This window comes from Carcharodon carcharias, chromosome 14 (assembly GCF_017639515.1).
Source record: "Carcharodon carcharias isolate sCarCar2 chromosome 14, sCarCar2.pri, whole genome shotgun sequence".
Lineage (NCBI taxonomy): Eukaryota > Metazoa > Chordata > Chondrichthyes > Lamniformes > Lamnidae > Carcharodon > Carcharodon carcharias.
Genome location: NC_054480.1, coordinates 59,336,199 through 59,362,565, shown reverse-complemented (window position 1 = coordinate 59,362,565; position 26,367 = coordinate 59,336,199). Strand labels below are relative to the sequence as shown.

At 46.5% G+C, this 26,367-nt stretch overlaps 1 protein-coding gene across 1 annotated transcript in view; it reads left to right on the top strand.

Annotated features, from left to right (window-relative positions):
* Positions 1 to 26,367, top strand: part of LOC121287430 (protein diaphanous homolog 2) — a 140,174-nt gene that overhangs the window by 79,719 nt on the left and 34,088 nt on the right. Inside the window, exon 9 of the mRNA XM_041205305.1 lies at positions 9,737 to 9,848. Coding sequence (XP_041061239.1) covers positions 9,737 to 9,848 — 112 coding nt within the window. The remainder of the gene's footprint in view (positions 1 to 9,736; positions 9,849 to 26,367) is intronic.

Genomic DNA, 26,367 nt, shown 5'->3' with positions numbered 1-26,367 from the left:
CAACCACTATCAGCGACACCCTCTGGGGGGTATTGGAATGCGCCTCTTGGACGGTCCAGGCATCGGAAGTGCATCTTGAGAAGACTTATCGTCCTCTCTACTGCTGCCCTTGTGCATCCATGGTTGCTGTTGTACCGCTGCTCCGCCTCTGTTCTTGGATGGCGGAGAAGCGTCATGAGCCACCTTTTCAAAAGATACCCTTGTCACCCAGCAGCCATCCATCCAGTTGGACTGGAGCACTAAAGAGCCTCGGCACCTGGGAGTGTCTCAGCATATGTGTGTCGTGGGAGCTGCCAGGGTATCGTGCACAGACTTGTAGAACCTGCACCTTGTGATCATACACTATCTTCACGTTCATGGAGTGGAATCCGTTCCTGTTGACCAAGTCACCTGGCTGACTCACTGGTGCCTTGATGGCCACGTGTGCAGTCGATGGTAGCCCGGACACGGGAAAACCCAGCGATCGCTGCAAAACCTCTAGCTCACTCTGTCTGGCTGGCCTCGTCCATACAGAAATGAATGAAAGTCAATACCCACCTGAACAGAGCTTCTGTCACTAGCTTTACACAACTATGGACAGCTGTTTGGGAGACTCCACACAGATCCCCCACTGACCCCTGGAAGGAACTGGAGGCATAGACGTTGAGGGCCGCTGTGACCTTCAGAACCACTGTCATGGGGTTTCCACCAACACAGTTGGAGCTGATCTAGGCCTGATCGCCTGGCAAATGGAGGTCATGGTCTCCCTTGAGAGGCAGAGCCTTCTTCAGCATTGCACCTTGGAAATATTGAGGTAGCTGCATTGCCACCTATAAACCATAGCAGAAGGATAGTGGCATATTCTGCAGCCCCTTCTGCCTTGGACTTCCTGTTGTCCCTGTGCCCCTTGTGCCTGCGCCTCTCCTCCCACAGGTCCCTTCTCTGGAAGCTGTATTGGGACACCTGGCTTCTTCTCTGTTTTGTCCCTCTCTTCCTCCTCAGAGGAGGAGCCTCCAGCAGAGACCACAATCCCCATTACCAGGGTAAGAGAAGACTACATGATACTTGGAAGTGTCTACGTGGTCCGAATCCTCAGGGGGCCTGGAAGACACTAATGACTCCCGAAATGAAGCCTGGAAATGCTAGGAATGAGGTCCCAATCAGGGATTAAACTGCCAAGTCTCAATAAGCCACCAGCAGCAAGTTATCTCCAAAACTCCTCACTACTCACATTGTCAATGCTGCTGACCCTTCTTATCATGCCTGTGGATGAGGTTTTGCAAATTGTGGCCTGCCCGCCTGCCCGTTTTGCCTGTGCAACAAGAGAAACATTGCACAGGCTACATTAAGTCGCTGTCAGTTGGGTTGTTACGGGCCTTAACTGGCCTGTTAATTAATGGCAGGCATGGCTCCGACTCCCACATGCACCCGCCGAGCGAAATATCGCGTGAGTGCGTGATGACGTCGGGGCGCTTGCCTGACATAATCGCATGTCATTTTACGCTTGAGAAGGTTGCACACCCGGCGGCTCAGCAAAATATTCTGCCCCCAGTTCTAGATTCTCCCAGGAAAGGAAACATCCACTCCACATCCACTCTATCAAGGCCCCTCAGGACCCAAAGGTTTCAATCAAGTCAACTCTTACTTTTCTAAGCTCCAGTGAATATGAGTCTAACCTGTCCAACCTTTCCTCATAAGACGGCCCACCCATTCCAGATATTAGTCTGGTAAACCTTCTCTGAACTGCTTCTAATGCATTTGCATCTTTCCTTTAATAAGGAGACCAATACTATGCACAAAACTCCAGATGTGGTCTCACCAGCATCCTATACAACAGAAGCATAACCTCTCTACTTTAATATTCATTCCCCTCACAATAAAAAAAAACATTCTATTAGCTTTCCTAATTACTTACTGTACCTGCACACGAGCTTTTTGTGATTCATGGACTAGGACACCCAGATCCCTCTGTATCTCAGAACTCCTCAGTCTCTCACCATTTCAATAACATGCACCTGCCAAAGTGGACAATTCCACATCTGTCTGCATTATACTCCATTTGCTAGATCTTTGCCCACTCACTTAATCTATCTATGTCACTTTGTAGCCTCCTTATGTCCTTTTCACAACTTACTTTCCTACCCATCTTTGTATTGTTAGCAAGTTCAGAAATGCACAAGTTAAGAGCCCAAATAAAAGTTAAAAGGAATATACAAATCAGTCCTTGGCTTGCCTGTGAAGCATGGATGGTGGTACATTGCAGGCGTTAAGTTGGGTGACTTTGGTAGAGCTAACTTTGGCAGTTTTGCAGTTTGTTGGAGTCACTTGATGGCTTGTTCCCAGAGGGAGAGATGATCTGTTTGCAGCGGTAACTGAAGAGGTTGTCCTGTTCCTTTCTGCTTGCTGCCTGCTAGACAACTTGCCTCCAGTGAGAGAGGGAGAGAGATCTCCTGCCTGTCTTTGCAGGTAAGGCTGAAGACTAGTGTAGCTTCTTGCTTCTCACTCACATGTCTTCAGCCAGGTTTTAGCTCGTTTTCTCTGTGCATTCCGGGGAGGGGGATATGGGCATGTCTTGCACCCACAGTCCATTTCATTTTCATCTCGGAATGTTTTTACACATTCTGAGATATTAATCAACAGGAGATTTTTTTTTGGATTTCTGATGATATGTTGGAAACAATCTCTGTTGTGTCCCCAAACACCAAAAATTAAAGTTTAGCCTTTTGCATTTTCCATACCTTTCTTTCAAGTGTCCCTGTTTGAATTTCAGGTGTGAAATTCCATGTTCTCAGTATAATCTGTGTAGGAAGGTTCTCAGTATAATCCATGTAGGAATTTTGCAGAAAGTGATCCCTTTACAGGATCAGCCAACAGTGCCTTTTCCTGTATTAAAAAAAACCACAGTTCTCTCTTAAAAAGTTCAGTCTGCCAGTCGGTAGTTGTGAAGCTGTAGTCTATTTTTATGACATATGGGTAGCTTTGACTGGCTCCCCACTGAGTACCCACCACACCCCCCCCACCCCCCCCACCCTCAACTGTTGAGAAGCTGATATCTTCTGAAATCTGTGCCCTTCCCCTTCCACAAGCTCTAAACAAGCTTCTCAATTAGCTAATTGGTTTGAATGGGGAAGAGAGCAGGATTCCTGCTTCACCGTGCCCCTGCCCTGATGGTTATTCTGCCTGGCTCTGATATTTCTGGGGCTCTCCATTCCACCTTTGGGGGTCAGTGAAAGTTCAGCCTCATAAATCTGTCGCCGAGCTCCAGAAAACAGTTTTTAACATTGTAAACACCGAGAGCTAGCGCATAGAAGTTGGGCTTCCAGAATTTGGATTAAGTAAACAAGAGCAACTCCAGGGTCAAGCCATATAAAGGCAATGTCATGCAAAGGTCTTAGTTATGTAGGTATCTAAGTAATTGAGTTATGTAGTCATAATGGAATGGACTGAAACACATCGTGGACAGCAAATCGGGGAGGAGCAGGCAGTGTATAGGAGCTGAATGAAAGAAAGGATTAGATGGAATGCTGGTACACTGGTTGGCATTTCCACTGTGTTTGGGTTTAAGATGCTGAAGTGGTCTCTAAATTAGAATTATGTTGAAGGAGCAAATCAAAAAGCGCTGCTGGATTATAGACTGATGGTATTCCCACACTCCATGTGATGGTTGCTGTTCTCACTTTTAGCATCAGCAAATTGCCTTAGCTCAGTTCACATTGAATAACAACCTCAGACACTTCACTTTCTCTTTTGGAATGAAACACACATTGGGCATGCAGCTAACTCACAACAGGAAATCTCACATCTAGGATTTCACCAATACTAACAGCTGTCTTTCTATTTTATTGCTGACTTTCTTTCTCCGGAACAGGTATGAAACATTTCTATTTTTCTGTGTGCTTTCACTTTTTTAAATCAGGAAATTTGGAGGGGGGTAAAAATCCAAGAGGATAAAGTGGAATTTAAAGATGAGAGCATGAATTTTGGTTAGAGACATTGGTGCTTGGGGAGCAAATACAGAGTTTATGCAGGGCCAGGGAGAGAGAGAAATAATGGCCCTACCCCATGCCATCCCCCTCAACCGTGTGTGTGTGTGTGTGTGTGTGTGTGTGTGTGTTGTTGCTCCCAGTTTCAGGGTTCACACATATGCACTCTCTCACCCTCCCTCTCTCTCTTATCGTCTCTTCCATGCTCACTCTTTGTCATACACATGCATTCCCTCTCTCAAATACTCACTTCCTCTCACACCCCCACTCTTGCACACACTCCCACTCTTGTGCACAGTCTAGTGCACACTCCCTCTCACATCCACGCTCGTGTGCACACTGTGTCACTAACTTTCATGCATGCACACACTCGCAATTGCACAAGCTAGCGCGTGTGCTGTCTCTCACACTCACGTGCGCACACTCTCGCGCGCACACACTGTCTCACACACACTCACAGACATTTTCTTACATGTGCTTTCACACGCTCTCTCACATGCTCTCTCATGCTCTCACGCGCTGTCTCGCGTGGTCTCTCATGCCCTCTCCCACACTCTGCCACACTCACTGTCTTGCACACTCACACTTGCACATTCTCACTCTTGCGCACACTCCCACTCTTTCGTACACTCCCACTCTTGCGCACATTCCCACTCTTGCACACACTCCCACTCTCGCACACACTCCCACTCTCGAGTACACTCTTTCTCACTCTCACAGTGAACCCACAATTTCTGTGCTCTTCCAAACAGAATTTTCAGTAGTTACAACTTTCCTCTTTTTTCCTGGCCTGTCAGTTAAACACAATGTTTCCCTGTCGCCTCAATACCATTAAACTGTTATACCTGGAAAAACTCAGCAGGTCTGGCAGCATCAGCGAAGAAGAGTAAAGTTGACGTTTCGCGTCGTCATGACCCTTCAACAGAACTAAGTAGAAATAGGAAAGGGGTGAAATATAAGCTGGTTTATGGAGGGGGTGGGGGGATGTGGGGTGGAGGTTTGTTGGGACAAGCCAGCAGTGATGGGAGGAGATAACCAAAAGGTGTCAGAGACAAAAGAACAAAGAGGTGTTGAAGGTGGTGATGTTATCTAAAAGAATGTGCTAATTAAGATTTGAGAGCAGGACAAGCAATGTAGCTCTAGTGGGGGTGGGGTCAATTAAACCATGGGTGGATTACATTTAAAAATAATGGAAATAGGTGGGAAAAGAAAAATCTATATAAATTATTGGAAAAAACAAAAGGAAGGGGGAAGAAACGGAAAGGGGGTGGGGATGGAGGAGGGAGTTCAAGATCTAAAGTTGTTGAACTCAATATTCAGTCTGGAACGCTGTAAAGTGCCTAGTAGGAAGATGAGGTGCTGTTCCTCCAGTTTGCGTTGAGCTTCACTGGAACAATACAGCAAGCCAAGGACAGACATGTGGGCAAGAGAGCAGGATGGAGTGTTAAAATGGCAAGAGTCAGGGAGGTCTGGGTCATTCTTGCGGACAGAGCAAAGGTGTTCTGCAAAGCGGTCACCTAGTCTGCGTTTGGTCTGTCCAATGTAGAGGAAACTGCATTGGGAGCAACGAATGCAGTAGACTAAGTTGGGGAAAATGTAAGTGAAATGCTCCTTCACTTGAAAGGAGTGTTTGGGCTCTTGGACGGTGAGGAGAGAGGAAGTGAAGGGGCAGGTGTTGCATATTTTGCGTTTGCATGGGGAGGTGCCGTAGGTGTAGGTTTAGGAGTAGGGGGTTATGGAGGAGTGGACCAGGGTGTCACGGAGGAAACGATCCCTACGGAATGTCACCGGGAGGGGGTGGGGGTTGGTGGGGGGGGGGGGCGAAGGGAATATGTGTTTGGTGGTGGCATCATGCTGGAGTTGGCTGAAATGGTGGAGGATGATTCTTTGAATGCGGAGGCTGGTGGGGTGATAAGTGAGGACAAGGGGGACCCTATCTTGTTCCTGGGAGGGAGGAGAAGGCGTGAGGGCGGATGCGCGGGAGATGGGCCAGACACGGTTGAGGGCCCTGTCAACTACTGTGGATGGAAAACCTCGGTTAAGGTAGAAGGAGGACATGTCAGAGGAACTGTTTTTTGAAGGTAGCATCATCAGAACAGATGCGACGGAGGCGAAGGAACTGAGAGAATGTGATGGAGTCCTTACAGGAAGCGGGGTGTGAGGAGCTGTAGTCGAGGTAGCTGTGGGAGTCGGTGGGCTTGTAATGGATATTGGTGGACAATCTATCACCAGAAATTGAGACAGAGTGGTCAAGGAAGGGAAGGGAAGTGTCAGAGATGGACCATGTGAAAATAATGGAGGGATGGAGATTGGAAACAAAATAATGCTTCCAATCTCCACCCCTCCATCATTTTCATATGGTCCATCTCTGACACTTCCCTTCCCTTCCTTGACCTCTCTGTCTCAATTTCTGGTGATAGACTGTCCACCAATATCCATTACAAGCCTACCGACTCCCACAACTACCTCGACTACAGCTCCTCACACCCCGCTTCCTGTAAGGACTCCATCCCATTCTCTCAGTTCCTTCACCTCCGTCGCATCTGTTCTGATGATGCTACCTTCAAAAACAGTTCCTCTGACATGTCCTCTTTCTTCCTTAACCGAGGTGTTCCATCCACAGCAGTTGACAGGGCCCTCAACTGTGTCCGGCCCATCTCCCGTGCATCCGCCCTCACGCCTTCTCCTCCCTCCCAGAAACAAGATAGGGTCCCCCTTGTCCTCACTTATCACCCCCACCAGCCTCCGCATTCAAAGGATCATCCTCTGCCATTTCTGGCAACCCCAGCGTGATGCCACCACCAAACACATATTCCCTTCGCCACCCACCACCACCCCCCCACCCCCCCACCCCCGGCCCCGGTAGCATTGCTTAGGGATCGTTCCCTCCGTATCACCCTGGTCCACTCCTCCATCACCCCCTACTCCTCAAACCCCACCTACGGCACCTCCCTATGTAAACGCAAAATATGCAAGACCTGCCCCTTCACTTCCTCTCTCCTCACCGCCCAAAGGCCTAAACGCTCCTTTCAAGTGAAGCAGCATTTCACTTGCATTTTCCCCAACTTAGTCTACTGCATTCGTTGCTCCCAATGCAGTTTCCTCTACATTGGAGAGACCAAACGCAGACTGGGTGACCGCTTTGCAGAACACCTGCAGTCTGTCCGCAAGAATGACCCAGACCTCCCTGTCGCTTGCCATTTTAACACTCCATCCTGCTCTCTTGCCCACATGTCTGTCCTTGGCTTGCTGCATTGTTCCAGTGAAGCTCAACGCAAACTGGAGGAACAGTACCTCATTTTCCAACTAGGCACTTTACAGCGTTCCGGACTGAATAATGAGTTCAACAACTTTAGATCTTGAACTCCATCTCCACCCCCTTCTTCCCCCTCCCTTTTTTTTTCCCAATAATTTATTTAGATTTTTCTTTTCTCACCTATTTCCATTATTTTTAAATGTATTCCACCCATGGTTTATTTCACCCCACCCCCACTAGAGCTACCTTCGCTCCTGCTCTCCAATTTTAATTTGCACATTCTTTTAGATAATATCACCACCTTCAAAACCTCTTTGTTCTTTTGTCTGTGACATCTTTTGGTTATCTCCTCCCATCACTGCTTGCTTGTCCCAACAACTCTTCCCCACCACCCCCCTCCCCCAAACCAGCTTATATTTCACCCCTTTCCTATTTCTACTTAGTTCTGTTGAAGAGTCATGACGACTCGAAATGTCAACTTTGCTCTTCTTTGCCAATGCTGCCAGATCTGCTGAGTTTTTCCAGGTATTTCTGTTTCTGTTTTGGATTGCCAGCATCTGCAGTTTTTTGTTTTTACCATTAAACTGTTTTCTGAATTGAACACTGAACTGATTTCCTCTTGACCTGTTTACTGGAGTGTGGATTGGAAGCAATGGGGGAAGTGGGGAATGCATTCTCATGCTGAAGACAACTACCCACCACACCAGTAATGTCTACCTCCATAAACCTTGCCTTCCTGGTCTTCTGAGTGATATGTTGGTGATTTTCCAATCTGCATGATCCCTCACAGCCTATCTGTGTGAAGTAGTGAGCCCATATTTCCTTAACTGAGTCCAGGGGCGCATAGCCTGAAACTCATTCACACCATCTGAGGTCGTGGAACATGCCCTGAGGCCCCTACATGCTTCAACACCAATTGCCCGTGTTAATCTCTTTAGCGTTTACCAGCAGCCTCATTACTCAGACTTTGTGATTCCAGGGCAAGTTTCTCTAGACCATCCAGGCATTCAGTGAATGGGGTTGGGGATTAAGGAGGTCGGAAGTGGGAGAGTTGTGCGGAGCATGCACAGTGTCGGATGCAATGGGGTCGGGAAGGGGTCAGCTCAGGGCCACACACCATCAAGTGGAAGGAGGTTGGGAAGGACTTTCTGGGGGTAGAGCTGAGGAAACTGGACGCTTTGCTACACCTTATCTTGCGCTCCACCCCAGTCTGAAGTGAAGCTCCAAGAGAACAGTCCTCACATGAGTTCCAGTTCTCACATGAGTCCCAACACGAGGTAAGAAAGAAGGGACTGGGGAATCTGGCGAGTCATAGTTGCCCAATGATTGCTGCTGTTCAGAGCAACAGCAATCATTGGCCGAGTAGCCTGTCAGTGGAGATTATCTACACATTGGATTGGCTGCTTTGGACACTGAACATCCCGATTGACAGGCTACTTGACCAATGAGCATGAACCCCCCCTAGAGGCACAATCCCTGGTCATTAGCACTGTCTGCACCCGCCCCTCCTGGGTCCTGAGCTTATTTAGGCCTATGAGGAATGGAGTAATGGGCATAATTTTAAAAAAAATCTCAGTGAGTTATCTATTATTTTTGCTTCAGATTTTGGCTATTGATGTCATTTTTTAAAAATGAGTAATCCAATCCTTGACCAAAACCTGGAGGATTAACTGATCTGGGCACCATCATTTAGTAACATTGAGTGTACAGCATGGAAACAGGCAATTCATCCCAACTGGTCCATGCCAAATATCCATGTTCCACAAAAGCCTCCTCGCACTCTTCTTCATCTAACCCTATCAGTTTATCCTTCTATTCCTTTCTCCTTCATATACTTATGTGGAATCCCTTAAATGCATCTATGCTAAGCTATGCCTGATGGTAATGTGTCTCACATTCTGGCTCTGAGCAAATGATTTTTCATTAGCTGGTGGCACTTATGGGCTTGATTTTTAAAATTATGTTAAATGTTGACTTTGTCAACTCTATAATGTGACCACTTGGACATTTAATTGACTAGGGGAAAAAAAAACCTCATAAAGATGTTTTTCCAGCCCACAATGGCCCATTTTTGACATCACCTATACCTTTAAATTGCACAGTAAGAGCCAGGAACAGCAATTTCACATTCCCAGATCATTTGTGACTTGGTGATGCATGGAAATTTCTCTAAGTGGAATTTCAAGTGGAAAGTTTAAGTGGGACTTTCTACATATTTGAAACCTTTGCATGAATCACAAACATCAAAAATGTCCACAAATCATGAATGTTGGCAATACTGCAGGAAAAAGAACACAGGTGAGTGAAGTGTTTTGAATTTTCTTGGGTGTAACAAGCATCAGAGTAAAAAATATAATGAGTGTTATAATGAAATGATGCAAATCATAGAAGATGAAAGCTCTTAGAATGGAAAATAAATGGAAAACAGATTTTGTGGAAATTATCCTAATTAAATTAGGTTTCATAATTTATGGACAGTCAATGATTTTAAATAATGTTTTTTTTCTCCATTTGTAAGACATTTTTCTGAAAAGCTTCCCTATCAAAGTGTCTGAACTGAGGGGGAAATTGCTCATAATACAAGAAGAAAATGGTGGATTATCAAATGAACATATTGCTTCTTTACGGAGGTAAGCCTCCAGCAAGGGAGATACTTAGTAATTTGTACCATTCAGAAATTATGTAAGAGAGAGGAAGCTGTACGGCTGCCATTGTGAGTGGTGTTGTATCCTCATGCTGGTTTGAAAACAAGACTAATTATATTAACTTACCAGATCCTCAAAAAGAGTTTTAATGCTTATCCCACTTAGCCTTCCTTCAACAATTTACATTCTTTTAAATCCCACACTTGGAGTTACCTAATCACTGATACTTAACTTATTTTGCCTTACAGCTGTCTTGCTTACAGTAGATTTTAAATTTGTTCTTAGAATTTGAGCAACGTTGGCAAGCATGGAACTTAATGTCCACCCAGTGAGAATATTAAGGAAGGAATTTTCCCAAAAGTCTCAGGGATGGATTTGATGGAGAGCGGAGGGAGGGGAACTGGAATAATCAACCAAAATCCCAATGGGTTCCCACCGCCAAGAACTTTTTCTGACATTATGATAGCAACACACCCGCAGTGGCAGGAATCCAATTTGGGGTATTTAAAGAGGCACTTAACTGCAATACTATAAGAGCAATGCTGTGATGACTGTCACTTTAAAATCTGTTCAGCTAAGTAGGGGTCACATAATTTGTTCAACCAATGTGTGTTTTGCGTGGGGGAATAAATTCTATGGAGGGGTTTCCTAGGGAAAAAATGGCTGTATGAGGGGCTGGCTGGATACAAGCAGCCATGGAAGCTCTCGTGTAAATAAAGTTTGTTTTGTTTGACTAAGAAGCCTGCCAGAGCATGTTTCTACAAATGCAATCCTCAGTGTTGCACAGGGTCACCTCACCAATTCAGATGAGGCAACTGTACAGCAGAAAGCCATAGAACAATGAAACCAACATGCAGTCCCACTGAGGTATCTTTAAATTGACCAGACTGCCAGAGGTGTCCAGGATGCACTCATTCAGGCAAGATTCACCTGAGTATGGGTCATCTTGGACTGCAGAAGTGGCATCCCGCCCCATGTCACGAGCTGTAAGCCCATCAGCACGTGCACTACTGACTTGAAATAATCCACATTCACTACCCTTCCCATGTCAACACCATGACATTCATAGCGATCTCATCCAGGCAGATCCTAAGGGTGCTTTTGCAATTTTAGCTACAAGACACTTATCAGTTTGCCGGCACAAATGGTTTCATTCAAATAAAGCATATCCATTTAACAGCAACATGATGAAAGGCACCCAATTGAATCCCAGAATGACACTAACGCTATTTCTGAGTTCTTTGACACAAGCTTCTATTGGGTACTCACCTTGTGGTTTAAGCAGAAGCAGACACAGCATGCTCAGTTCTGTGCCTCAGCAAATGAAATGCCATTGGCGTACATCTTCTGGGTTGCAGTGCCTGTGAGGGCACCACAGAGACATGCTTCATCTGCATCTGTGCAGGGCCAGCCTTGGTCCTGGGGCTTGAAGCAGTTTATGACTCTGAGTCGAAGGGCCAAGGAGGCAATCACTGACAGGGGAGCACCTTGAGAAGATTCCTCAATTACCATTAACCCTATCTACCTCTGCCTTTCAGCGCCTAGCTGCACAACCATGCTAACCAGGAGCAGGACAGCATATGGTTGCACTTCCATGCATCTCTGAGCTATTACTGCAACGGAACAGTCTGTGCCGCTGAAGGTTGCATACAGACTGTGCAGGCCACTGCGCTGTTCCTCTATCCACTTGTTGGCCCTCTGCATATGACTCCCCTTGAGTGGGCTCTTTTTCAGTGGAGGAACTCATGCTTTCGCATGCCTGATTCACAGTGTCACTCATAACACAACTTAATCTTATTCCTGATGATGTGCACTGCCTCAGGAAACTATGACAGAGGGCCACACACTCCCAAATGCTGTTCCACACATAACCACTTTGTATATGACCCCTGAGGCTCAGAATCTCTGGTCCTCCAGTGGGGACTACCCACAATTGCCATTGCCTCCATCAACTGCTCCTGCTTGTCATGTTGTTAGCGTAATACAAAGGCACGAATCACTTATAAGGGATTGAGTAAACATGTTGTGGGTTTATTTATTTAAACCAGGCATATGAGAACAGATACACGTAGATAGAAAGCTTGAAGATATCAGCAGCAGTGCTGTGTGTTTGTGCCCTGCTTAAAGGCAAAAGCAAGACTGAGAATGGATCACATGACACCCTTTCTAGTGATTTCATGCTGCTATCCCTTTAAGGCATATTACACCATCCCCCTTTCTTTTACACTATATTTTCACGTTTAGTTACCATTACATGAGTGTATAGAAATTATGAATCTATGAGTCTCTAAAACATAGGGGTAACCTGCTGGTATGCCCAGATCTTGTGGTGGTAACCTTGTCTGGAGCAATAAAGATCACAGTGACCTATGGGATTGTAATCTTTGATGTTGTTCCTGGTAATATTTGGGATCTAGTCCTCAATGTGATAGGGCTGTATGGTGGTTGAGGAGTTGGAATGGATCTGATTTGTACTCAGCTAGGCCTCACCATTATACTTTTAGTGTGTAAGGACTTCTTAGGACGTTGGTTCTGAACAAATCCTTGTCACCTCTGCTGATTGCCACGTACCTTCCGTGGGATCCTGGATGCAAACTTATTGTCTCAACTCCAACCTTGGCATTTCTGTACCTGCATGAAAGAGTAGAATGTATAAGAGCAGGTAAATTGGTAGGCACTGGGATGCCAAGCACGAGCTCTGCCGATGATGGAACAGTTGCATTTAAAGTACCACCCTCAGGTGTAACATTGCTATGTGTAGATCTTGCTTGGCCTGTCTACATTTGGGAATTAGAAATTTCACTGTGCGAGTCATTTGTTCAGTTAGGCTTTTAGATCGAGGGTAAAGAGGAGAAGAAATAATGTGATCGATATTCCACTTCTCACATATATTCTGAAATGGTTTACCAATAAACTGTGGACCGTTATCCATAATGGTTTCTCTAGGCACACCAAATAAACTGAAAATAACACTTAAGAGTGCATGCTACATTGTGCTTGATGTATTGTGAAATTGTCGAATGATGGGGTACTTTGTAGAGTAGACTTCGATGAAGTCAGTGCCATGAATGTGACTTTGGACCAAAGGTGGGTTGGAACTTCGTGTGGAACCAATGGTGCTTTCTGATGACATGGCATATGTTCTTGTCATTCATCACACTTCTTGACGACAACTTCAATGTCATTGTTCATACCCGGGCAATAGATGATCTCTCTTGCGAGTCTTCTCATCCAATCAATGTTCATGTGTGAATGATGAAGTTGTTGAAGAATATTAGGTCACAAAGATTCTGGTATGATGATTTGCCTGCCTTTAAAAATGACTCCCCGGGAGATCCCTAACTGGTTCAGGTAAAGCTACAATGGTCTTACGTGTTCGTGAACATGCTGAATTGAATCAGACCATTCTTCAGTGATGGTTTTCCACAGCCTCTGTAGTATAGAATATTTCACTGTTTCTTCATGAAGCTGCTGGCATTTGCATTGCACAAAATGTACCAAATCAATTGACGGTTTTGCATTCTCCTGCAAGCTCCCTTGAAACTGCTGATTTGTCGAAACCTTCTGGATATTTCAATATTAGGTCATGAACTGAGGTGATGAGAGGAGTTTCTGAGGTTGATCTGTTTTGTGAGATCTGACTGACTCCATGGATTATTACCAATGTGAGGCCATGGCATGCTGGTAGACCTACAAATTGCTGGGCCTTTAGTCTCCACAGTGTAGAATATTTGTGACACCCAAGAGGACCGATTGTAGTTGTACTTCAGGACTGTGGATCCTGCATATGGAATTAGCAGGACTGTGGATCCTGCACATGGCATGAGCCAAAAGTTTGGAAGTGGCAGATTTTGCCTTGGCCTTCCATGTCTGTGGATACATTTCTTTGAGAATCCTCAGATGTAGCATGTTGGCACTTGCCCCCCTGTTAATCTTGGTCAATAATGAATAGTCACTAATTTTCCTGGGACAGTTAATTTGAATCTTGGCAAACACCAAGGATGGTGAAATACATCTAAATTTCCCCTGAGATTGACGGTGTGAAGCACGTGTTCACCACTCTGTCTTGTCGGGCACCTCATTGTCATTTTCTGGTTTGTCAATCACCTCATGTTTATGTTTCTGACGGGACTACAGGATAACCATTCTTATTGCTTGAAGATACCGATTGTATATGGTCTGTTTGAATCAGTGCATAGCTCTTTGTAGCTGCATCAGACTTTGTTCTAGTGCACTGCCATTGCCAGTGGAATGGTCTTCTAGATCCTTTAGCTCTTCTGCTATTAACCCTGATGTGTTCAGCCTGTGTAGAATTTCATTCCCAATTGCTAGGAGAATGCTTATGGCTTGCTTGTCTGGTTCCGACACACCTGAATCAAGAAACCATAACTCTGTACGCTGATTAAACATTTTGAATTTGGACAGTAGGCCAGCTGCATCCCAATTCAAGCTGGGAAATTTTGTGGACATCCTGACAATATTCCTTTGATCTTCCTTCTTCTGTAGTACCTGGGATGAGTGTTGCTGTAGCTGCTTTCACTTACTTTTCCAAAGCTCTGCTCACGAAGACGGAGTTGTAGCAGGGATGCACTTTGGAATAATGACCTCTTTGCTTTTCATTCAATTTGTTGCTCAGCAACTCCTGAAGTCACCTGTTACAATTGCAACCTTCTCTGGCCTGATTTTTGAGTTTCCTTTGTTTGACTCTCCTTTGTTCAGTCTCAACCCAGCCAGAGCCTGGGACTCGCCTTTTCCGATTGAGCTAACCCGGTGCGGGTCCTCTCGATGCACTGTCCCACTCACGGAACTGACAGGCTATGCACTGCAATCTCACCACGAGAGAGTCATCTGCTTACCAGACCTTTATTTGAGCACTATCCTGGCACTGTGTCTTGAAAGCTTTTCTTCGCAGTCACCCACTGCGTCTTGAACAATCTTTGATGCTGTGACTTTAATTATGGTCTGACCAACCTGTCAAGGGCCTTCTCATGCCATGTAGCATGATCTAAGGCTTTCATCATGTTGTACCTGTCGTTAATCTTGCCGCCATGGATGTATCAAGTTCCAACCTCCCCAGGCCACCTACCATCCCCAGTTGGGTGGTGAACATGGAGGTGGTCTGCTAATTGGTTGCCTTCCGAAAAAGTGACCCTGAGGGCTCGCTGCACACACTGCCGAGTTACATATCTGACGATGGTCCTACCGGCTGAAAAGTTTCTAAGATCGGATGATTCAGCCCCGAAGGTCAACCATATTAGGTGGGACCGGAGTCAGTAATGACCTAAATGAGTAGGGATGGCAGACCATGTTCTCTGTAGTATATCTTTCCTCTACACGGCCTGTTTGTTACACTGCACCCTCCTTTTAAGATTGCTGTGCAATTGTGTATCTTGGTTGTATGTGGCCTGTTTGTTCCCTGTATGTTAAGTTCCAGATTGCTGTGTGACCATATACCTGAGCAGCTGAGAGGGAACATTGGTGGCTGGTACTTTTACCTGGACAGTGAAAGAATTACTGAATAAACCAGTTGGTTAGAGAGCCAAAAACATTATTGGAAGGCACAGCCTCAGTCTTCACGTGTACGCTGACAATACCCAGCTCTACCTCAGCACCAGCTCTCTTGGCACCTCTACTGTTGCTAAATTATCAGCCTGCTTATCCAACATCAGTTATGGATGAGCAGAAATTTCCTTCAATTAAATATTCAGAAGACTGAAGCCATTGTTTTTGGGACCCACTCCAAACTCTGTTCCCTGACTTCTGACTCTATTTCTCTCCCCGGCAATTGTGTGTTTGCAATCTTGGTGCCACATCTGATCCTAAGATGAGCTTCCTACCTCGTGTTTGTGCCATCTCGAAGACCATCTTCCTCGACCTCCGTAACATCGCTTCTTGTGTCTCAGCTTACCTGCTGCTGAAACCTTTAGTCATGCTTTAGTCATGTTACCTCTAGACTTGACTGTTCCAGTGCACTCCTGACTGGTGCCCCATATCTACCTTCTGTTAACTTGAGGTCATCCAAAATTCTGCTGCCCGTGTCTTCATTCACTAAAGTCCCATTCTCCTATCATCCCTGTGCTTGCTGAACTTCATTGGTTCCCATTTAATAAAATCTTGATTTTAAAATTCTCAGCCTTGCCTTCAAATCCCTCTGTGGCCTTGCCCTTCCCTACCTCTGTAAGCTCTCCCAGCCCCACAACCCTCCGAGATATCTGCGCTCCTCTAATTCTGGCCTCTTGTGCATTCCCAATTATAATTGCGCCACCACTAATGGGCCATGCCTTCAGCTGCCTAGGCCCCAAGCTCTGGAATTCCCTTCCTACATCTCCCTGTCTCTCTATCTTGCTTTTCTTCTTTAAGACACTCTTTAAAACCTACTTCACTGACCAAACTTTTGGCTCATTTGATCTAATATCTCCTTATGTGGCTCAGTGACATACTTTCTTAATAATGTTCCTTTGAAGCACCTTGCGATGTTTCATGTTGTTAAAGGCGCTGTATAAATATAAGTTGTCAGTATGTCTCTGACCTATTGAACAGCTAAGTAATCTTTGGCGTTGGGGGGCAGGAGTGCATGCTCAGTACTATTAATGGATAATACTCCATCAAGCTGCTCAGTACAGTTGGGGCTGCATTCCTTAAATTTCAAACTAAAACAGTGTAAAGCTTGATCTTCTAGTTTTTTAACAGATCTGTTAATAAAGTGGCTGTAGGATGTGACATTCCAATGTTCCCGCTGTGAGAAATGTAAATTTACGAGTGGTAATAACAAAATAGCACTGCATTGCAACAAAATCGCTGTAATGATCTTTTCACTCTTCAGAAGCTGCTAATGAGACATTTCACCTGATGATTTTTGATAAGTCCAAAACTGTTGTTAAAATATCTCAACAACAGTTGCTCAAAGCCTGTTTCAGTGTGTAAATTCTGGACAGCCAAGGAGAGACAGGAACACACTGTAGATGAAGGAAAGTTCCCCAAGGGCAGAATTTTATCCTTCGTGTGCGGGCTCAGCAGAGGCAACCAATCACTGCCCGTGATCGACAGCGCACCATGATTTCATGCTGATAGGCCAACTAAGGCCCGCCCGGCATGAAAGGCGGCTGGGGTGAGAAGGGGTGAGCGGCAGTGGGGGCATGATATCTACCGGATCCAATGGTGACCCAACAGCCGATTCAAAACCGTCCCAAGCAGCCCCTGGAAGGCTGCCACAGAAGGACTGTGGAAGTGAAGATGCATCCCGTTGCTTTTGGTGGGAGGGCAGGTTGGCGGGGCAGTCAGTCCCATGGTTCTCAGATGAGTGCTTCGCCGCCCTCCTGGAGGACGTTGCAGCTAGGAGAGAAAACCTTGTCCCCAGACACAGGAGGAGAAGGCCCCCCCACCTCACCAAAAGGGCCTGGGAGGTGGTGGCATTCAGAGTCAGCAGCCACGACATGGCAAGGCGTACATGGGTACAGTGCCGGAAGCGCTTCAATGATCTGCTGCAATCGAGAAGGTTGAGTAACATGTTGGCATGGGTCACTTTGCAGAACATTTAGGAGTTGGCCATCACCCTGTGGACCTCAGAGCTGTTAAGAGTGTGAGTGGCAAATGTCAATGAGGCAAGGGCTGGCCAAGAGGGTGAGCCCTGGCTGTTTGGACTTGCGGCTCCAGGATTGGCTGAGCCCTGCAAGGTGATCCTCAGGTGGGGTTGGCCAGGTTGCAATGGCGCTGCGAGTAGACGGTGGACTAATCAATGCTCCTCTATCCTTCCCATAACAATATTGAGAGGTTGCGGACTGGCAGTGGACTGCCATACCTCCTAATCTTCACATGTTATGAGCAGGAGGCCCTGGAGCTCGAGAGGCTCCATACACCTCGGTCAAGTGGCCACGGTGAGGTTGAGGTGCCAGACAGAATTAAGAGTGGAGTGCACTGAGGTGAGAATGTTGGCCATTGCAGTCATTCTAATATAGTCTCTATATTGATGTGAACCTCAAACCTGGAATGCCCGTTGATAATGGAAAGACGAGGGCACCATGCTGCATATATCTGTCTTACCAGGGTGCCTGGCATACTCAGTGACAGTGTCATGACTTAAACTAATGACATGTCCTTCTTCTCTCTTTTAGACTGGCCAGCAGGCGATCGCTATGAGGAGTTGAAGGCCCATTCCTGACCAGGGATGCTGAGCATGCACATGCATCACACCCTCTTTATTAAGCAGGCACAAGCGCAGATACCAGCACCTCAATGGGCATAAGATCGCTGTCTAGTACCTCAGTGCACATTGGTGATGGCAGTTCACACTCACTTGAGGTGCAGGCAGAGGCAGAGAGTGCCCAGGGCTGCTGGGGACCAGGACAATGCTCAGTCAAAGGCTGATGATGGGCCTCTGGAGTCGTCCATTAGACAGCAGATGCTAGAAGTCCAGCGGGATGTGTGGGAGGATCTGGCGGAGATACTTGAGAGAATGCGTGCCATGGTGTCCGCTGTGGAGGAGTCCCTGCAGAGCATGACCACTGCGCTGACCCTCATGGCAATGCCTCCTCCTTGGAGAGAGTGGCAACTGTCATAGAGGGGCTCTTCCAGGGACTCAATCAGGGGTCCCTGGGGATGCACTCGGACCTGCAAGCCAACACAGCGACAATGATCTCAGCTGGGCAGTGTCATTGTGGGAGAGGAATTGGGCACCCAGTATTCCAGCTAGGTGGCCGGCCATCATTGGTGAGCAGGGAGTTCTAATGCGACCTCACATTGGAGCACGAGCTGCCTGTCATCTCTGCGGGCTCCTCTCAGGGCATTCCGGATGATGGCAGCAGCTCCTCCGCCCCACTGCCAGGGACCATGGCATCTGATGAAGCTGCGGTGACTGGGGAGATGCCAGCTGTGGCACTATCCGCTCCCTCCCCGGCAGGGCCTTCACCGGCTCCACAGTCCAGAGAACTCCAAAGTCATCAAAGCCAACAAGACAGCAGAGTGAGCAGGCTGGCTCCAATGCCAGTACCAGTGAGGGGGGAGCACCTAGACATAGCACCCGCAAACATAAATGTAAAGCACCTTAAGTGTAAGACAGACTTATCACTGGTGATATTTTGTTTCCCCATTTTGGTTTGAATTTTTTCATGGTGTGATTAAAAACACCGGTAAATGTTCATTTCAACTGTTTCACATTCACAATTAAATGAGATGTTATTTTGTGGTATTGGTCTCTGTATGCTTCATTTGTTCTGTAGGTGCAGGGTAAGCCATTGTGTAATGATGGACGTGTGTTTCCTGAAACTTCATTGCAAAGGCACAGTGTGTATGTTGCTGGCCAAGGAAATGTTCCTGTCAGGGATCAGGTATGGAGTCTGCAGCCCTCTCATGTGGTAGCAGTTCTTTTTTGGTAGGCTAGCTGAAGGAGCGTTGGATTTTTAAAATATTCATTCGTGGAATGTGGGCTTCGCTGGCTGGGCCAGCATTTATTGCCCATCCCTAGTTGCCATTGAGAGGGTGGTGATGAGCTCCCATCTTGAACTGCTGCAGTCCATGTGATGCAGGTACACCCACAGTGCTGTTCGGCAGGGAGTTTCAGGATTTTGACCCAGCGACAGTGCAGGAACGGCAATATATTTCCAAGTCAGGATGGTGAGTGACACGGAGGGGAACTTCCAGGTGGTGTTGTTCCCATCTATCTGCTGTCCTTGTCCTTCTAGATGGTAGTGGTCGTGGGTTTGGAAGGTGCTGTGGAAGGAGCCTTGGTGAATTCCTGCAGTGCATCTTATAGATGATACACAGTGCTGCCACTGTGCGTCAGTGGTGGAGGAAGTGAATGTTTGTGGATGTGGTGCCAATCAAGCGGGCAGCTTTGTCCTGGATGGTGTCAAGTTTTTTGAGTGTTGTTGGAGCTGCACTCATCCAGGCAAGGAGGGAGTATTCCATCACACTCCTGACTTGTGTCTTGTAGATGGTAGACAGGCTTTGAGGAGTCAGGAGGTGAGTTACACGTCGCACGATTCCTAGCCTCTGACCTGCTCTTGTAGCCACAGTATTTATATGGCTAGTCCAGTTCAGTTTCTGGTTAATGGTAACCCCCAGGATACTGATAGTGGGGGATTCAGTGACGGTAATGCCATTGAACATCAAGGGGCAATGGTTGGATTCTCTTTTGTTGGAGATGGTCATTGCCTGACACTTGGGTGGCGCAACTGTTACTTCAAAGTGATCAAATGATCAAAGTATCCCGGGTGTCCCTGCCTCCCTAGAGGTTACCCAGGTCAGCATCCATGCCCTCAGCATTCTCCTCACCATGCTCATCCTCGGATTCACTACTGGACTCATCATCTGTTGCTTAAGCAGCTGTGTCAAGATCTTCTTCCTCCACTGCGTCTCTCCTTGCCAGTGCCAGACTGTGCAGAGCGCAGCATGCAACCACTACCAGTGACACACGATCTAGGGGGTATTGCAGTACACCTCCTGAATGATCCAGGCATCGGAACCGCTTGTTAAGAAGAGCTATGGTTCTCTCTACCACTGCCCTGGCATGGCTCCTGTTGTACCACTACTCTGCCTCTGTTCTTGGGTGGCAGAGAGGCATCATGAGTCACCTTCTGAGGGGATAGCCCTTGTCACCCAGCATCCATCAATCCAGTCAGCCTGGAGCACTGGAGAGCCTCAGCACAGGGAGTGCCTCAGGATGTAAGCATCATGGGAGTTGCCAGGGTACCTTGTGCAGACTTACAGAATCTGCATCTTGTGATCACACACTATCTGCACGTTCATGGAGTGGAATCCCTTCCTGTTACAACGACACACGGCTCAACGCAGGCACCTTGATGGCCACATGTGTGCAGTCGATTGCACCCTGGACACAGGGGAGCCCAGAAATCACTGGAAAGCCTCTGACTCGCTCTGGCTGGCTGGCTTTGTCCGTACAGTAATGAATGAAAGTCAATGCATGCCTGAATAGATCTTCTGTCACCAGCTTGATGCAATTGTGGACAGCTGATTGTGACAGTCCGCACAAATCCCCCACTGAGCCCTGGAAAGAGCCGGAGATGTAGAAGTTAGGGGCTACTGTGACCTTCAGCATCACCGGCATGGGGTGTCCCCCCATACAGTTGGAGCTGATCCTCTAACAGAGGATCCTCTGTGAGAGACAGAACCTCCTTCAGCATGCATCTCAGCAATATTGAAGTAGCTGCAATGCCGCCTGTAAACCCTGGCAGCAGGATTTTGGCATCTTCTGTGGCCCCTTCTGCTTTGGACTTCCTGCTGGCCCTGCCCCCCTTGTGCCTGTGACTCTCCTCCCACTGGTCCCTCTCCTGGAAGCCGCACTGGGACACTTGTCCTCCTCTCCCTTCTGCTGCTCTCTTCCTCTTCAGGAGAGGTGCCTGCATTGGAGACCACAATCTTCATTACCAGGGTAACGGAAGGCTGTCTGATATCTGGGAGGGCTCACGTGGTCTGAATCCTCTGGGGGCTTGGAATACAACAATGAGTCCTGAAATTAAGCCTAGAAATGCTCAAAATGCAGCTCTGAAGCGAGATGAAGCTACCCAGGGTAAGGCAACCATCTCATCACTCCTATCTCACACACTCACAAAACCCATCACACATTCACTGGCATGTCGCTCACTGTCAGCTCAAGGGACATCACCACTGTCTCTCTCACACACACCTTCACATCTCCATCTGGACTCATCTTCTCTGGAAACTGTCTCCTTAGCCCTCACCTTCTTGAGGCTACTTGTACCTGCCCATGCCACTGCTGAAAAATCTCACAGGCAATGTAAAGTCGGAGACAATTGGTGTCTCAAGGGCCTTAACTGGCCTCTTCATTAATTGCGGGTGCGCCTCCATTTCTATCTCGCACCTGCCTATCGAAATATCGCATGAGTGCGTATTGACATCGGCACGCTGGCCAACGTCATCAGGCATTATTTCACACTTGAACGTGTCATGTGCATGCGTGCCCGCTGAGTGAAAAATTCTGCCCCAAGTTATGTGAAAAGAATGGTATTGAGCACATAGAGTGGAATTTTCCGTGGCCGCTGGTGTCGGGCGTCATGGTGAGCATGAGTGGACAATATGGCGGAAAGGCCAAAAATCAGTTTCACGATGTCGTGAAACCAGTTTGTAATCGTCCACTCTGCCCGTCATGGCCGTGTTTCCCACTGCCCCACATCAGGAACTTCATTGCAATACATCTGCATATCATTATAAGCCCAGCTTGCTTGAATCATCCCCAATGCTGGATCATCTGGGCTATCACGCCAACGTGTTTCACAACTGAACATAAGCGACATGCACCTGGTGAGCTGCACTTCGCCCGGGTTTTGAGGTTTGTTTGCCTACCTTGCCTTGGGCAGCACTCATGGTCATCAGCACCAGGCTTCGCAGGCAGCACCACATAACTTTAAGGGGCGCTCACAGCCAGGTTTCTACTTATGAGACCAGCCATAAGTATGGGGTGGGGGTGACTTTTCAACATTTGCAGGGCTATGACTTGCATGGGGAAAGGGGAGAAGTGGCCTCAGGGATGGGAAGAGGCTACAGGGCTAGTGTATTTCTGGGGAAGGGAGGTTATCCAAGGCTGTATGTGTGGAGATACATGTTGTTTTGCACAAGTAGTCTCAAGAGGGTGAGGGCTGAGGAGGCAGTCTCCAGAGGAGATGAGTCCAGATGGAGATGTGAAGGTATGTGTGAGAGAGTGACTGGTGATGTCCCTTGAGCTGGCAGTGAGTGAAATGCCAGTGAATGTGTGATAGACTATGTGAGTGTGTGAGTTTAGAGTGATGAGGTGGTTGCCTTACCCTGGCAGCACATATGTGATCATTCATCCTCTTTCTGCACTGGATAGTGAACTTCTTCTGTGCAGTGCTGGCAATGACCACCACTGCCATTGCCTCCCAAGCCGGTGTGGTGACACTGGTGGGCCTCCTGAGGACATCACAATGGGTTCCAACAATGTCCAGAAGGCATCCCATGGACGTGTCACTGAATTGGGGGGCTACAGTCTTCTTGCCTTTCGGGGCCATGTGTTCTGAGCAGCAGTCTTGGGCTGGAAGCACTGAGGTATGTGTACGCTGCACTTTAAATATGGCGCCCGGTGTGAGGAAGCGGTAGGGTGAACATGACGGGTGAATCGGAGGCCACCCATCAGTGAAATGGCGTGTTTCCTGGGAATGCATGATTAATGAGGTGGGACTGGGATGATACAATGCGAAAATCCACCATTGCGGCCAGCAGGTAAAATGTCTTTTGTCCCGTCCACTACTGCACTTAGTGCAAATATGGAACGATTCCACTCCCAGTCTGGAAGGGATTGATTCAGTAGAGAGTGGAATACCACAAAGAAATAGTAGTTACATACCACATTAATCAGATATTCTATGACTGTTGCACAAACATACATTTATGCATTGTTTGCTTACAGACACTTAACAGGGCATGTAATGGCATTGCTGAATCAAGTTTCTAAAGAGGGTGTCTACTTACACAGAACTGACGGAGGGATGTTCAGCCTTGCTTGCCTGAGATCCAAGACAAAGGTGCACCATATCCTGATCAGAGAGTTGCTCTGTTGCCATTGATGCCGCACTAGCATTCCACACCAAGGGACACTTCCTGCAGCAAATGGACAGGCTCCTTCACACCTGTAAACAATTTGGTTTGACCATCAGCATCAGGAAGACAAATGTCATGGTCTAGAAGAATGCTGTACTACCATCAGCATTGACAATGTTAAGCTGGGGGTTGTTGATAATTCTAATCACCAGCAATATGCCACTTGATGTTGAAATCAACACAGGCTGCAGCTGTTGTGTTCAAAATGAGTAAGAGAGTGTGTAACAACAGCAACCTGACTGAGAACACCAAACTGCAAGTCTACCAAGCCTGAGTTCTCAGTGTGCACCTGTCACAGTGGTGAGACCTGGACAACATATGCCACAAAGGAGAAAAGGCTAAACAGTTTCCACCTTCACTCTGAGTCATATCCTCAGCATCTCTTACCAACTCAGAGGTCCTGGAGTGTGCTAATTCCATCAGCATACACTTATTGCTAAGCCAGTGATATCTGTGCTGGCTCAGCCATATTCATCAGATGGATTACAGCTGTATACACAAACACCTTCTGTACCTTCTGCTATCTTAACTTTATGCCACTATCAGCACCTTGCTTAACACTACCATTAACACTCCCTTTGTCCTGTGTCCTTGACATCTTTGTAAAATTTCTCGTTAGCTCCCACCTATCCCTGACCTTCTATTTTACTCCACCTGCTCCAGCCCCTCTTAAACAGTATAAAATCCATCACATTTCTACTTCTCTTTAGCTCTGGAGAAGAGTCATACAGACTTGAAATGTGAATTCTGTTTTTCTCTTCACAGATGCTGCCAGAGCTGCTGAGCTTTTCCAGCATTTTCTGTTTTTATGGAAGATGTTGAAACTGCTAAGTATGAGAAAGCACAAAGTGAAATATTAAATACTGAATAGGAAGGGACAAAAGTGAAGATAGTTGGTGAGGAGTGAAGTGGTACTTTGAGATCAGCCTATTGCTAAGCCCCGCTCAATTGTAGAGGAATATGAAATTTATTAGATCTTGTTCAAATGCAGGTTGTTATAGAAGCAAGAGTGTACTGAGGAGTCGCTCATCTCCTTGCATTGACATTTGAAAATGTCTGGATAATTTTGATGAGTCTCATATTCAGATGTGCTCAGCTATGTGTCACAAAGCAACATCAGTACAACCGCATTGGAGAGTTCAGAACAGAAGGACCATTGGACAAGTAAATCAGCCTGTTTTGTGTTACTTCCATTTACCAATTCTACACCCATTTTGCCAAAAGATGCTCATTGAGTCACAGAGTTATCCAACACAGAAACAGGCCATTTGGCCCATCATGTCACTGCCAGCCATCAAGCACCTATCTATTCTAATCCCATTTTCAAGCACTTGGTCCATAGCCCTGTATGCTATGGCATTTCAAGTGCTTATCTAAATACCTCTTAAATGTTTTAAGGTTTCCTGCCTCTATTGCCCCCTCAGGCAATGTGTTCCAGATTCCAACCACCTTTCCTCAAATCTTCTCTAAACCTCTTGCCCTTTACCTTAAATTAATGCCCCGTGGTTATTGACACCTACATTAAGGGGAAAAGTTTCTTCCTGTCTACCCTATCTATACCCCTCATAATTTTGTATACCTCTATCAGGTCTCCCCTCTGCCTTCTCTGCTTGAAGGGAAACAACCCTAACCTACTCAGTCTCTCTTCGTAGCTGAAATACTCCAGCCCGGGCAACATCCTGGTGAATCTCCTGCACCCTCTCCAGTGCAAACACATACTTCCTATAGTGTGGTGACCAGAACTGCACACAGCACTCCAGCTGTGGCCTAACTAGCATTTTATACAGCTCCAACATAACCCCCCAATCTTACATGCTATGCCTCGGCTAATAAAGGCAAGTATCCCATATGCCTTCTTAACCACCTTATCTACCTGTGCGTTGCCTTCAGGGATTTATGAATATGAACACCAAGGCCCCTCAGATTCTCTGTACTTCCTAGAGTCCTACCATTCATTGTGTATTCCCTTGCTGTGTTAGTCCTCCCAAAATGCATCACCTCACACTTTTTAGGATTAAATTTCATTTGCCACTGCTCTGCCCATTTTACCAGCTATTTCATCCTGTAATCTAAGACTTTCCTCCTCACTATTTACAACGCCACCAATTTTTGTTTCATCTGCGAACTTATTGAGCATACCTCCTATATTCACGTCTAAATCATTAATGTACATTACAAACAGCAAGGGTCCTAGCACCGATCCCTGCGGTACATCACTCATTACAGGCTTCCAATCACAAAAACAACCTTCGACCATCATCCTCTGCCTCCTGCCACTACACCAATTTTGGATCCAATTTGCCAAATTGCCTTGGATCCCATGTAATGCATTTAGATATTTTGCTGTCCCTGGAGGTCCTACGGAACTAGCTTGCACACCTTGATCACCATCTCCCAGGTGAGCATCTACCTCTTCAGTGACATCATCAGGTAGCTGACTATTGCAAGAGACCTCTTGCCTAGGGTGATGTCTGATATAACTCACAAGCCTCCCATGCTTCCATGCTCTTAGATCCCACCTTCTCAAGCTTTTCTATATAATGTCCAATTATTGGCTGTTAAACCCATGCTTCTGGTTTAAAAAACTTGTGCTAAGCACTGCTTACATTACTCCTCAAAACAATTCCTACTTCGTAACCCTCATTCATGCCATATCTGAATTTCTATGGAATACCTATCTTTCAATGTAGTTTTGTAACTTTAGAATTAAACATTAGCTGTTCATTCTAGATCAAAGTGTAAATAAGTCCCATTTCCATTTTTTTTAACAAGCATTTTATTGAGGAGTAGCATTAATCAGCATGAACACCAGTTGCCACTATCGACCTCAGTTAAGCATTTACTTTTCCATTAAGCCTTCTGAATGGAGAGCTGTCTGGTCTGTTTGTTTTTTGCAATATTTATTTTAACAAGT